The sequence below is a fragment of the Kogia breviceps genome, chromosome 12 (genome assembly GCF_026419965.1).
Source record: "Kogia breviceps isolate mKogBre1 chromosome 12, mKogBre1 haplotype 1, whole genome shotgun sequence".
NCBI lineage: Eukaryota > Metazoa > Chordata > Mammalia > Artiodactyla > Physeteridae > Kogia > Kogia breviceps.
The window spans coordinates 66,731,010-66,746,675 of record NC_081321.1 but is presented as its reverse complement, the minus strand read 5'-3'; the positions used below and the strand labels follow the sequence as shown (position 1 = coordinate 66,746,675).

Genomic DNA, 15,666 nt, shown 5'->3' with positions numbered 1-15,666 from the left:
ATTGCCCGCACAAGCCAAAGACAATCACTTTTGTTATAAAAGTGTTAGTGTTTCTACAAATCAATACAGCATTTCTGAAAGGCAAGTTGGCAATTCTTATAAAAAGCCTTAAAAATGGCAATTTTTCTAAAAACTTAAAGGTTGAGCATAGCCTCTAACTCAGTTGTTCCACTTTAAGGGATATACACAAGGAAATATTTGTAAGAGCTCACAAATATTAAGCATCAAGGATGTTTACCATAGTATTGTTTACACTACAGTTTAAAAGATTGTCCCAAAAAGTAGGAATTATTCCATACTAAGGAGTAATGCAAAACCAAACACCATAGGAAAATGTCTAGTGATAGGAAATAATTCTCACAAAATACTGTTTAGATAAATGTTGTAGAACAAAATGCACAATGTGATTTAATTTTTAATAAATAATATACATTGGGCAAAAACATACATCTTGGCAAGATACATATTAAAATATTAACAGAATTTCTTGACACCATTTCTGAATGGTGAGCAAAGGAGAAATTACATTGACGAGTCCAAAGGCTACACCCAAAACCTTGAAATCTCTCCACAGTCGTGGATTAAAGGTGGGTGCAATTTGTTTAATACTTCTTCTACTGTCTTGTGATGGCTTTAAGTAACAGAAAAGAGTGAAAGTGATGCTTTGTCAGTTTATAGGCACAGGCCTTAAGAAACTCAGAACATTGTCTCAGGAACCCGTGAGGTGCCATGTAAGGTGGTCTGCTACTCTTGAGTCTGCCAAGCTAAAAATGCCACTTGCAGGCGTTCTGGACAACAGTCCTAGCTGAGTCCAGCCTTCCAGCAGTCCCAGGCATGAGAGTGAAGCCACCAGCTCATTCACCACACAATTCTCTCTGAGTTGTCTTAATCAGCAGTACTTGGAGCACAAAATCCCTAGCTGATCTCTACTCATATCTTTGATCCATAAAATCATGAGATATGGTGGTTATTTTTAGCCACTAGGTTTTAGGGTAAATATTTTTTATACAGCAATAGATACTTGGAACACCTGACATTAAGAATATTACAAAATCTTTCAAAAAGGAATTGTGCATGTAATTATATGAAAACACTCTCCTAGCCTGCAGTTGAAATCAGGTTCTTCTTGTGTGCTTTGAGAATCATTTGTATCAGCAGGACCAAAGTCTAATCCCTGACATTTTATGCTCAGGAAATGTTTTCTGACTAGTAAAATGTTTTCTGACTACTACATAATTTTAGGCTCTGACTCCCATTATTAAGATCAGTGTTCTTAAAAAATAAGTAGCAAATCACACAATGCAATCCCAAAATGAACAAGAGAGCAAGAGAAATAGAGGACTCAGGAAAGAGAAATAAAACTATGTTACTGTTGCAATTCTGTTACAATCTCTTTCTTATTCCAAGAATGATATTTAAAGGTCAGTCCTTCAACAAATATTTATTGAACATATCCAACCTACTTAATGCATTTCTTTTGGGGAGAAGAGAGGGTTAAAGATGGAAAGACACGCCTAACAGAAACAGAAGTTATGTACAAAGTTGAGATGTTAGACCACCAAGCACTGACTGCAAGTTATGTACCAGAGCAAAGCTTGCAGGGCTGGGGGGAGGTGGGGGGTGGATGAGGCGTGAAAGAAGAGAAATAATAAGGAACAAAATGAGAGGGGGGAGCAAAGGCAGATTGCGAAGTGTTAAGAAATTTGGATATCATTCCAGGAACGCTGGGGGACTTAGGGAGTTGTAGCAGAGGAGATGTGTTCAGATTTGCACTTTAGAGAAAGCTCTTCAGTTGCAAACTGGAGCAAACTAAACTGAGAATCCCAACCCAGAGCAAGAAATCAGTTAGATGTTGGTGGTCTGATGCAGGTGGCTGGCAGGGAAGATGAGACCAAGTTGGAGTTACACTCAGAATCAAAAGGCCTTGCTGATGGTTTGGATATAGGGACAGGGCAAGAGGGAGAAATCCAGGACAACCCCCAGGGTTTTGGCTTATAGATGAAAGACAACACAGAAAGAAGAGTAGATGTGAGTGAGGGCTAAGAGGAAGAACATTATGGCAGATTCAGCTCTATAAATAAGTGCTCCTGCTGTATCTGGAAATCTGCCATTGTGCTCCCACTGTGGTTCTAGAAACACTACATTTAAGCAATATGGATTTTAGAAGTTGGTGGCCCACGCAGAGAGCTGAAGTCCTGGAAATAAATCAATTCAGTGGCACAGGGCCCTTGAGTCATATTAATCACAGCATCATGATGGGCACAGAAGCAATTTGTAAAGAAACCATTCTCTACACCTCTAAATCTATACTGTAAGCTATAAATAACTTGCATGGTGGTAGCAGAAAGAAAGTAGAAACAGGAGATGTACCCCAGTGAAAGAAAATCAATTTAATCTTTTGTGTTCACTGAGATGGTACAATTACATTTTAAAATACTTGATTCAACGCAGCCTACCTTTCGGTACTGGAAGCAAACCATTAATTCAAGCTGTGAGACACTGGTCTTATCCTACTCTCTTACCAGCAGACTGCCTCTAACCTCAGAGAAACTCATAAATAAGCTGCAGTTGAATTAGATTAAAAATGCTGTATTAATGAAGGCATAAGATAAAACATAAGAAGAAAGGGCTCTGATCAACACAGAACAATGAGAGTTCTGGTTCTAATCTTAACTAGCTAGTTGACACTGGGAAACTAAATTCTCTATGATTAATATTTTCATTTATAAATTGAGCTCTTATGTTCTAAGTTTTCTTGACTCTGGACTATCTACAGACCAGGATGCTAAAAATGGCCTTTATATTCATGAAAGGTTATTCACGGAAAGGAAAGGAAAGGAAAAGAAAAATGTTTATTGAATGTTACTATAGGCCAGGAACTTGCTGCATTGTTCATACACATTTCACTTCATTTCAAGCTTTCTACAAGCCTGTGAGCAAACACATGTGCACTAGATTAGAGACTTGCCAGCGGCTACAGAGTAAGTGGCTAAACCAGGATTTAAACAGTCTTGTTGGGATTCAGTATCACTTTTTACTACCCACATTGCTTTTCCAAGGAGAATAGTTGCCTGTTGTTTTCTAATTAGAACGGACAGCAAAAGAGGAATTTGGAACTACTTCTTTATGGGGCCAAAGGGCCCACAGTGCAGAGAATTACATGCAACAAGGGAAAATCAAGCTTCCAGACAATAAGGTTTGTTAAGGGAGGATTTAGGAACTCTTTTTCTTGTAAAGATCTACAAAAACATGACATATTTTCACCTTTCTAGAGTGTATGAAATGAGATTCTTGCCAAGAGTAGGACAATTAAAATAAATGATATTTCAAAGACCAGACCAACTTTATATTATTAATCAATTTCTTAGTGTTTAGTCTCTTGTCAAAAATTATCACTAATATAATAATGAGCATAAATAGGGATTCTAAAAAGCAACTACTTCATGTATAGTAATCATATCTGAAAAAACCACCAACTTGGTGTTCTTCCCACATTATAATGCTGTAAAGATGAAAATGTCTGATTCAATGGCTGCTATTTGACTTGGGATATTCATTTTCAGATGGATTAATAATTTGTAAACAGTTATCCATTTTAAAAAGAGAAAGCCTCATCAAGCCTAACATTTGACAGAAGATTATTCCTTCCACAAACCAGATTCACATAGTTTACCTCTCAAATTATCAGTAAAAATTAGCTCCTTTAAACTAACGAAGACTTGCTCTAAATGAGAAAAAAAATGCTGTTGCCAGGCAACAAAGATGACATCAAGACATTTTTCCTCTCTCACCAGATGAATACTTTCACAGTCTTACTAGCTGAACATTGCTGCCATGACACTGTGTCTATATGACTGCTTTTCCCAATCACAACTTCTCATGCCAAACTATCTACAATTTCTTTCGCCGTGAATGAAAAAAAGAGATAAATTTATTTTTGACCATTCTGTTGGGAAAAACAAAATTCATCAGACAATAGTGATTCATTCATATGACTAAAGACTCTTTACATTGTACTATTTGAAAGCATCATAGAGTATATCCTGGACAAGCCAGTTCATGGGGCAATGGCACTGCCTATCCAAGTCTAACCCTGAGTTCCACAGTATGTATTTCAAAAGTCTACTTCAATGCACCGTCTTTGAAAATGCAGGCCTATACTTTAACCAAACCCTACCAACTCAGTCCGAATTTGATGGGCTCAGAAAACATTAAGTAAAACCCAGAAAGCAGGGAATGACAGTTGAAAAGTAAAACCTAGGAAGGCAGCATTTGGTTGTATATAGAAATATTTTACTTCAAGATCTGCAACCAAAGGAATGTATGCTAGTGGCTATTGGCACTCAAACCACAAAGTACAGATTTTTGAATAATTAAAGATAGAGTCATCAAGATAAAGTCACCAAGAAGATACTTTGCTCACTGTATTGTCAGCCATACAGAGCTTTTTATCCCTTAGCCCTAGGAAGCCATTTTGCAGGAAAACATACAGGATTTTGCATGGGGCACAAGCTAGGTATGTTTAAGATGGAAGAAAGTCACACACTAGCACATAGGTGTAACAAGGTTTAAAGAAAGGCAGAAATAACAAGAGACATAAAACACCCAATGTGGAATTCCAGGGATGAAGAGAATACCCTGTCACAGACTAAACTCAGAACTACACACTGACAAACTGAAATTCCTCTTCAGTAAGTGTATCAGTTCAGATGCCTGAAAGTGGAAAGTGTGAAAATGGAAGGGTAACCAAGGAAGAGGACGATCCAGAAAAAAATGTGGCTTAAACTTTGACACTCTACCTATCAAGTCTTAAATCACATTTAGCCTACCCAGGACGAATGAGACAGTACTATATTTGAGCCTGTATCATTTCTCATAGAGATCTCTGGTTAGGATAACTGTTATTAAACTTTAATGAATTATTACTTTTTGTGGTTTTGATTCTTATAAATAAAAGGTATTGCTGCCTTTAAAACATCTTGGGCTAATGGATCTTCTCCAGATACACCTAAGGATAAGGACTGAATTTGGTCAGCTTAACCAATTTTTGTGGGTTAGAACTCTTGTCCCAATTGTCTATCCTCAGGAAGTATATCCTACCAAACAGTGCAAAAATAAGGATTATCAGGTCAAGTAGCCTTGACACATTTTAATAATATGGTATTAGGACGTGTGTGCCTTTAGGATCAATGATTTTGATTTAAGAACCAGCATGGGGCTTCCCTGGTGGTGCAGTGGTTGAGAGTTTGCCTGCCAAAGCAGGGGACACGAGTTTGTGCCCCGGTCCGGGAAGATCCCACATGCCGCGGAGCAGCTGGGCCCATGAGCCATGGCTGCTGAGCATGCGCGTCTGGAGCCTGTGCTCCGCAACGGGAGAGGCCACAACGGTGAGAGGCCAGCGTACAGCAAAAAAAAAAAAAAAAAAGAACCAGCATGACTGAAGTTTGCTGGAGCCTGTGGGTCCATTTTAGTAAAATCCAGAATTATCAAATTCTTCCTCAAAGGAGGAGCATTTAGGCTATATATTGAACATAGTTACTTCAGAACTAGCAATTGCAACTAAAACTGCAGCAGTTCAATCAAACAGAGAGAGAAATGCTGTGATTACTTTAAGATATGAGAACTCAGCAAAGATGGCTCAAGGCAGATAAAGTAAGATCAATGGCCACCAATGTCTCAATCCATTAGGAGATTACCATTTTCTCATTGAAATCCCTCATAGGGGTTTTAAAAATTCTAGGAAGAATTTTACTCCTCCATTAAAGTGATGGAAACAAAACAAACAACAAAATCACCCAGTGCTACTCAAGTTGATGGTCATCACCTCATTTCAATTTGTTCTGCTAGCAGGTGGAAAGAATCACTGATTCTTTTGATCTAAACCCTTCACCAAGTTGTCCCTTATAAAAGCTACTGTGGAACTTGAGTATTCTAACAGTTGCAGTTGTTATCTTTATTTAAGTGACTGATAGAAAGTAAAAGAATAAAGTGTTTCTACATAAAATTAAATAACAATACAAAGTGGGATGCCAAACTTTTTTGTTGCAGTCATTTCTAAACTAGTGCCATATCTTATAGTAAACAGGAAGGAAAGAGAGAAAGTAGGAAGGAAAAAGAAAGGGAAGAGAAGGGAAGGCAGGAAGGAAAGAAGGAAGGGAAAAAGGAAGGAGGAAACTTCAAAAAGGGATAAGGTCTACTATGTTTTGGGTTTTAGTATTTAGTTGTTTAATTTTTTTTTTTTTTTGTACTAGGTGATTCACTCAAAAGGAAAACAGTTCCTTCATAGGCATCTTAAATAAGAAAAGAAAATTCTTGCAAAGGACACAATGCACTGCACTGACAGTTCTTTCTTTGTGCTGTTTGATTTCTGGAAAAGCTCATCTTAGTACTAAAAATGATCTATAACAGTACAGTGTTTTATCTGGTGATTGTACAACTGAGGATAATGAAGTTCTGGCTGTTTATTTCTTTGTACACAAATTATCATATCTTAAGGGAACAATTATCAATTCTCTTAATTTCCCCTTTTCAAATTATGATTGTAGCACCTCTATTTCTTAACTCCTATTTAAAAAAATGAAAAATTCAGTCAATAATCCAGATGCTTCCACCATCTTATGGATAAATTACTATGAAGATAAAGCATCTGAGTAAATGACAATTTGTCTATTACCCAGAATTATGAATCAAATATATACAACTCTCCTATATAAACTTAGCAAGACCAATTTCCGTCATGAGAGCATTAAATGTTTACATTATTACAATCCAAAACAAGGGGTTAATGCTTCAGTGGTGTTGAACAGAGACACTTCTTTATTAAAATGCCCCTACAAGGAGTTGATCTGTTCTCGGATTTTCCACAGATTAGTTCTCAATTTAGAATCTTAGGTATTATTTAAATCAGACATCAAAGAGTGTTGATATTAACAGATCAAAAGAGGATGTTAATCACTAGAAATCTGTTGTTGCCAATACAAATTTCACTTGGGTAACAAAAACAACATTGTAATATAAATGGATTGACTACAGAGTACCTTCTTATAGCCCAAGTCACAGGAACTAATCAATTTTCACTCATACATTTTAGTTACTTAACATACCCCTTACTAATTCCAAATTACACATCACAGTTTCTTAACAACTCATTTGTACACGTATATTAATGTAATCAGAGTGCAAATTCATAAATTATGCATTGTATGGAAGGCTCATAAAAGTGTGCGATTGTATAAAATAATATCAATTTCTAAGTCAATAACAAGTAACAGCAACCTTGTAGAAGACTTGAAATTTTTTTTTTTGCAGTACGCGGGCCTATCACTGCTGTGGCCTCTCCTGTTCCGGAACACAGGCTCCGGATGCACAGGCTCAGCGGCCACGGCTCACGGGCCCAGCCGCCCCGTGGCATGTGGGATCTTCCGGGACTGGGGCACGAACCCCCCTCTCCTGCATCGGCAGGCAGACTCCCAACCACTGCGCCACCGGGGAAGCCCGAAATTTTACACAAAGAAAAATATTCCTTTGGGCAAAGCTTAACCTTCCTTCAAATGTTATCAGGTTTTGTTGATCTACCTCTTGGGGAAGTGTATGACCAACTATTTGATATGTAAAATGTTAGGAAATTCAAAAATGTGCTAGAATTATCAAATTTTTCTTTCTTTTTTCTAAGAGTTAATAATAACCCATAGAATAATGGAAAAGATGGCGGAAGAGTAAGACGCGGGGATCACCTTCCTCCTCACAGATACATCAGAAATACATCTACACGTGGAACTTCTCCTATAGAACACCCACCAAACGCTGGCAGAAGACCTCAGACCTCCCAAAAGGCAAGAAACTCCCCCACGTACCTGGGTAGGGCAAAAGAAAAAAGAATAAACAGAGACAAAAGAATAGGGACGGGACCTACACCAGTGGGAGGGAGCCGTGAAGGAGGAAAGACTCCCCCACACTAGAAGCCCCTTCGCAGGCGGAGACTGCGGGTGGCGGAGGGGGAAGCTCCGGAGCCGCGGAGGACAGCTCGGCCACAGGGTGCGGAGGGCAAAGCGGAGAGATTCCCGCAGAGGATCTGTACTGACCGGCACTCACCAGCCCGAGAGGCTTGTCTGCTCCCCCGCCGCGGCGGGCGGGGCTGGGAGCTGAGGCTCAGGCTTCAGTCGGATCGGAGGGAAAGGTCTGGAGTTGTCAGAGTGAAAACAGCCTGAAGGTGTTAGTCCGCCAAGACTGGCCGGGAGGGAGTCCGGTTGAAGTCCGGGGCTGCCGAAGAAGCAAGAGACCTTTTCTTCCCTCTTTGCTTCCTGGGCGCGAGGAGAGGGGATTAAGAGCACCGCGTAAAGGAGCTCCAGAAACGGGCGCGAGCCGCGGCTGTCGGCACAGACAGTAGAGACGGGTGTGGGATGCTAAGGTTGCTGCTGCCGCCACCAACTCCACACCGGCCCTCCCGGGAGCCCGTGCAGCCCGCCACTGCCGGGGTCCCGGGATCCAGGGACAGCTTCCCCGGGAGAACGCGCGGCGCGCCTCGGGCTGGTGCAGCGTCACGCCGGCCTCTGCCGCCGCGGACTCGCCCCGCCCCCGTGCCACTCCCTCCCCCCAGCCTGAGTGAGCCAGAGCCCCCCAAACAGCTGCTCCTTTAACCCCGTCCTGTCCTGTCTGAGCAAAGGGCAGAGGCCCTCGGACGACCTACACGCAGAGGCGGGACCAAGTCCAAAGCTGAACCCCAGGAGCTGTGCGAACAGAGAGGAGAGGGGGAGGTCTCTCTCAGCAGCCTCAGAAGCGGCGGATTAAAGCTCCACAATTAACTTGAAGTGCCCTGCATCTGTGGAAAACCTGAATAGACAACTAATCATCCCAAGTTGAGGAGGTGGACTTTGAGAGCAAGATATACTATTATTTCCCCCTTTTTTTTCTTTTTGTGAGTGTGTATGTGTGTGCTGCTGTGCGAGATTTTGTCTGTATAGCTTTGCTTTCACCATCTGTCCTAGGGTTAGACTGACCCGTTTTTCTGTTTTTTTTAATATAAATTTTTCTTCTTAATAATTATTTTTTATTTTAATAACTATACTTTATTCTACTTTGTCTTCTCCCTTTCTTTCTTCCTTTCTTCCTTCCTTTCTTCCCCCCTTCCCATTTTTCTCAAGTGCTCATGGAACATTCCCCAGGATCGATCATATATTGGGTCACAAATCTAGCCTTGGCAAATTTAAGAAAATTGAAATCGTATCAAGTATCTTTTCCAACCACAATGCTATGAGACTAGATATCAATTACAGGAAAAGATCTGTAAAAAATACAAACACATGGAGGCTAAACAATACACTACTTAATAACGAAGTGATCACTGAAGAAATCAAAGAGGAAATCAAAAAATACTTAGAAACAAATGACATTGGAGACACGACAACCCAAAACCTATGGGATACAGCAAAAGCAGTTCTAAGAGGGAAGTTTATAGCAATACAATCATACCTTAAAAAACAGGAAACATCTCGAATAAACAACCTAACTTTGCACTTAAAGCAATTAGAGAAAGAAGAACAAAAAAACCCCAAATTTAGCAGAAGGAAAGAAATCATAAAGATCAGATCAGAAATAAATGAAAAAGAAGTGAAGGAAACAATAGCAAAGATCAATAAAACTAAAAGCTGGTTCTTTGAGAAGATAAATAAAATTGATAAACCATTAGCCAGACTCATCAAGAATAAAAGGGAGAAGACTCAAATCAATAGAATTAGAAATGAAAAAGGAGATGTAACAACTGACACTGCAGAAATACAAAAGATTATTAGAGATTACTACAAGCAACTGTATGGCAATAAAATGGACAACCTGGAAGAAATGGACAAATTCTTAGAAATGCACAACCTGCAGAGACTGAACCAGGAAGAAAGAGAAAATATGAACAGACCAATCACAAGCACTGAAATTGAAACTGTGATTAAAAATCTTCCAACAAACAAAAGCCCAGGACCAGATGGCTTCACAGGCGAATTCTATCAAACATTTAGAGAAGAGCTAACACCTATCCTTCTCAAACTCTTCCAAAAGATAGCAGAGGGAGGAACACTCCCAAACTCATACTGTGAGGCCACCATCACCCTGATACCAAAACCAGACAAAGACGTCACAAAGAAAGAAAACTACAGGCCAATATCACTGATGAACATAGATGCAAAAATCCTCAACAAAATATTAGCAAACAGAATCCAACAGCACATTAAAAGGATCATACACCATGATCAAGTGGGGTTTATTCCAGGAATGCAAGGATTCTTCAATATACACAAATCAATCAACGTGATACACCATATCAACAAACTGAAAGAGAAAAACCATATGATCATCTCAATAGATGCAGAGAAAGCTTTAGACAAAATTCAACACTCATTTATGATAAAAACCCTGCAGAAAGTAGGCATACAGGGAACTTTCCTCAACATAATAAAGGCCATATATGACAAACCCACAGCTAGCATCGTTCTCAATGGTGAAAACTGAAACCATTTCCACTAAGATCAGGAACAAGACAAGGTTGCCCACTCTCACCACTCTTATTCAACATAGTTTTGGAAGTTCTAGCCACGGCAATCAGAGAAGAAAAAGAAATAAAAGGAATCCAAATAGGAAAAGAAGAAGTAAAGCTGTCACTGTTTGCAGATGACATGATACTATACATAGAGAATCCTAAGGATGCTACCAGAAAACTACTAGAGCTAATCAATGAATTTGGTAAAGTTGCAGGATACAAAATTAATGCACAGAAATCTCTGGCATTCTTATACACTAATGATGAAAAATCTGAGAGTGAAATTAAGAAAACACTCCCATTTACCATTGCAACAAAAAGAATAAAATATCTAGGAATAAACCTACCTAAGGAGACAAAAGACTTGTATGCAGAAAACTATAAAACACTGATGAAAGAAATTAAAGATGATACAAATAGGTGGAGAAATATACCATGTTCTTGGATTGGAAGAATCAACATTGTGAAAATGACTCTACTACCCAAAGCAATCTACAGATTCAATGCTATCCCTATCAAATTACCACTGGCATATTTTACAGAACTAGAACAAAACATTTCACAATTTGTATGGAAACACAAAAGACCCCGAATAGCCAAAGCAATCTTGAGAATGAAAAATGGAGCTGGAGGAATTAGGCTCCCTGACTTCAGAGTCTACTACAAGGCTACAGTAATCAAGACAGTATGGTACTTGCACAAAAACAGAAATATAGATCAATGGAACAGGATAGAAAGCCCAGAGATAAACCCACACACATATGGTCACCTTATCTTTGATAAAGGAGGGAAGGATATACAGTGGAGAAAAGACAGCCTCTTCAATAAGTGGTGCTGGGAAAACTGGACAGCTACATGTAAAAGTATGAAATTAGAACAATCCCTAACACCACACACAAAAATAAACTCAAAATGGGTTAAAGACCTAAATGTAAGGCCAGACACTATCAAACTCTTAGAGGAAAACATAGGCAGAACACTTTACGACATAAATCACAGCAAGATCCTTTTTGACCCATCTCCTAGAGGAATGGAAATCAAAACACAAATAAACAAATGGGACCTAATAAAACTTAAAAGCTTTTGCACAGCAAAAGATACTATAAACAAGACCAAAAGACAACCCTCAGAATGGTAGAAAATATTTGCAAATGAAGCAACTGACAAAGGATTAATATCCAAAATTTATAAGCAACTCATGCAGCTCAATAATAAAAAAACAAACAACCCAATCCAAAAATGGGCAGAAGAACTAAATAGACATTTCTCCAAAGAAGTTATACAGATTGCCAACAAACACATGAAAGAATGCTCAACATCATTAATCATTAGAGAAATGCAAATCAAAACTACAATGAGATATCACCTCACACCGGTCAGATTGGCCATCATCAAAAACTCTAGAAACAATAAATGCTGGAGAGGGTGTGGAGAAGAGGGAACCCTCTTGCACTGCTGGTGGGAATGTAAGTTGATACAGCCACTAAGGAGAACAGTATGGAGGTTCCTTAAAAAACTACAAATAGAACTACCATACGACCCAGCAATCCCACTACTGGGCATATACCCTGAGAAAACCATAATTCAAAAAGTCTCATGTACCAAAATGTTCATTGCAGCTCTATTTACAATAGCCAGGACATAGAAGCAACCTAAGTGTCCATCAACAGAAGAATGGATAAAGAAGATGTGGCACATATATACAATGGAATATTACTCAGCCATAAAAAGAAATGAAACTGAGTTATTTATAATGAGGTGGATGGACCTGGAGTCTGTCATACAAAGTGAAGTAAGTCAGAAGGAGAAAAACAAATACCGTATGCTAACACATATATATGGACTCTAAGGGAAAAAAATGTCATGAAGAGATTAGTGGTAGGACAGGAATAAAACACAGACTTACTAGAGCATGGACTTGAGGATATGGGGAGGGGGAAGGGTGGGCTGTGATGAAGTGGGAGAGTGGCAGGGACATATATACACTACCAAATATAAATTAGATAGCTAGTGGGAAGCTGCCACATAGCACAGGGAGATCACCTCGGTGCTTGGTGACCACCTAGAGGGGTGGGATAGGGAGGGTGGGAGAGAGGGTGATGCAAGAGGGAAGAGATATGGGAACACATGTATATGTATAACTGATTCACTTTGTTGTAAAGGAAAAACTAACACACTATTGTAAAACAGTTATACTCCAATAAAGATGTTTAAAATAATAATAATAATAACCCATAAAGTGCTTGCCTTTCCCCCCATTAATCTGATATCACCTTAAGAAAGGTGAACAGTTGCAAATATTAAACTTCAGTATCACTTTGCAATTATTTACCACAACATACAACTTTGAAAATACTGAACTGATTTCTTCTATGCAAATGAATAAAGATTCTAACTAAATTTTCTGTTAGTAGCAGACACCTCCACCATGTAGGATAAATTTCTTTTATAAAGGACAAAACCCCTAACCTAGCTAGCTAGCTAGCTACCTACCTACATACCTATCCCTACGTATTTGTGTACTTCAGTTGGACACAGTATCAAATGCTGTAAAATTAAATGTGGGGGATGGAAAGAATCCATCATTATTTGTAGAAATCCACTCTGTTTTCCACAGCAATGAGCAGCCATTCAAAGAACACTGACTTAATGCGTCTACTAATTCCTTCTGAACAATACGTCAAAGAAAAATTGCAAATTCCTGTGGAACTCAGTACCCACCAGAGACCTCTTATGCTTGCTTCTCAGGATTCAGTGAGCTTTCTTGTAAGGCAGGATGCACTAACTACATACATCTGCACAGGCTATTATGTGCAATGATATCAATAAGAAAAAGTAAAGGAATCATAATTTTATTTATTAATGTGTTGGTTGCCTTCAACAAGCTTTAGCATAGTCACCTTTAATGGAGCCAGAGGTGGGGAACAGAACTCTTCTGCAAGCATTTGTGTAAGGTCACTGTGTATTGGAAACAAGTTGTATGTTGACCAGGAAAGGAAAACCACCTTGGAAAACCATCTTAAAGGTGATAAAATATTTTCCTCTTTATGCCCAGAAAAATAACTGTTAGAACTTTCTGGATGAATAGGGGATTCATCAAGTCAATAAACACTCTTCCTTGCAGAGGCAATAATTCTTCACTTGTTTTTTTATGTATTTTACACATAGCACTGCTCTTTCTCCAAATTGAATCTTACCTTTTTTTTATTTCCCAAATAGTTACAAATCTGAATTTAGATAAGAAATTTCTCCCTTAGCAAATCAAATTACAGAGAACAGAAACTTTCTTTCTGATTTGCATCTTATTTAAAGAACATGTATTCTGCTCTGATCATTCATTTTATATTTCATATTATAATGAATATAGAAAACACATTTTCCAAAAGAACAATATCCAAGAAAATATAAGTATAATTTATCAGAATCAAAGAGTTCTAAAATATTAAACACTGAACTTCAGTTTTAGTTGCTCACTTGATCTTCTAGATCTTAAAATCAGACCTAATTTTTGCTATAATTTTTAAAATCAGACCTAGTTTTTGCTAGAAATTTTATTAATTTTTTAATCCAAATTTGATGCCCTGCCCAAAATGCTCAGAAGATGGAAATTCTGAAAATACTAATATACAATTGTTGATCTAATTAGTTGAACTGAGTAGGACTGAACTGAAATATACACATAGGAAGGCTGTAAAGGCTCTGATAATTCATAGCTACTTTCGGTGGGCCAAATGGAAAAGCCAACAAAATCACTATCATCGGTGACAAAGAAAACAGATTCCAGGTAAACTACTTACTTTCACATATGTACACAATCATTCCTCAAAAGAAGCAGCAGAAAGTCTTTTTTTTATCTCTACCAAAGTTTTATTCTATCCACTTAATATGACAAGCTGTTTCCCAAGGATCAATTAGTGGGAGGAAAATAGAGAATAAATAAGTAAATAAATAAATTACATATATAATGATAAGCGTTTTGGTGAAAAATACATTTGTCTGTTGAGTACTAGGCAGAAGAGATTTGATTTTATTGATCATAAGAAAAGAGCCAGAGGACCACAGGAAATCCTATAAAAGAAACAGTGCTTTAAAAAAGTACTCCTGCAGCAGTGTGCAGGGTTATAGGAAAGCAGGGAGCACAGAGATGAGTGATGAGGATAATCTAAATCAGGGTTAGATGACAGTGTGGCTGCTGCAGCTCAGAGCCAATAGTTGTACTGAAGATGGGATGAATCCAAAGGGAAATCTGAGATTTAGTGACTCACTGGATATATGAAGCAAAGAGGATGAGAAGCAAAAGTGGTCTTCATGGCTTTATACCCAGGGGCCAAGAGAACGGTAGCATCAATGTCATTTAAGAAGACTTTTTAACAAAAAGATAATCAAAGAATTGGTTATGTCTATCAAAATCAGAACCATCTGATTTCTGAGTTTGTGCCTGATGGTCATAATTCAAAATTTCCTCCTATCCTTGTAGTGCCTCTGAGCATGTCTGCAATATTTATGTACATGTTTGGAAAATGCTCACCAGTTTGCCACCAATGGTCTAGGACAGGTACTCTGAAGACCTTTTTGGACCATTCCAGGGTCTCCACGTCACATCGTTCTCCAGCCACAAATAATGTTTTGAACCTGAATGTTAGAGAGAGAGTGAATTCAAATTATTCCTTGAAAATAAACTGAAATAATTTCCTCTACCTTCTTTTAAACATTGTAGAATCTAATCACATTAATTCTGTCAGAGGAAAACACTGTAGAATGGTTGTAGAATGGTTAGAGGCGTTATTTGTTTGGACGCGGTATAACTAAATGCATAGCACAGCACTGGAGAGAGATGCTTCAAAAGTAGAATTCACAGCTACAGCTTCTCAGTTCTGAGAAGAGCAACTGAGTTGATCTTTGTAATATATCTGTCATATTCACCTAATAATCAAAAATGAAAAACCTTTTTCCTCCTTGACATTATCTCTGTTAATTTTAGCTCCAAATTTGATTGCTGTATTCTACCTAAGTCTATACACAAAAATACACTCTGGAGTAGCAGCTAAGGCAACAAATATGCTCACAAATATGATGTGCTTACTCCTTCTCATGAGTTACTGTGGTAAAGATTATTATTATTTCAACACGTATTTCCCCCA

The 15,666-nt window shown here is 38.4% G+C and overlaps 1 protein-coding gene across 9 annotated transcripts in view; it reads right to left on the bottom strand.

Annotated features, from left to right (window-relative positions):
• ACSS3 (acyl-CoA synthetase short chain family member 3) overlaps window positions 1-15,666 on the bottom strand; it is a 160,286-nt gene that overhangs the window by 41,313 nt on the left and 103,307 nt on the right. For all 9 annotated transcript variants that reach the window (XM_059081640.2, XM_067009821.1, XM_067009820.1 and 6 more), the window contains one exon: window positions 15,054-15,157. In XM_059081640.2, the coding sequence (XP_058937623.1) occupies window positions 15,054-15,157 (104 nt within the window). The remainder of the gene's footprint in view (window positions 1-15,053; window positions 15,158-15,666) is intronic.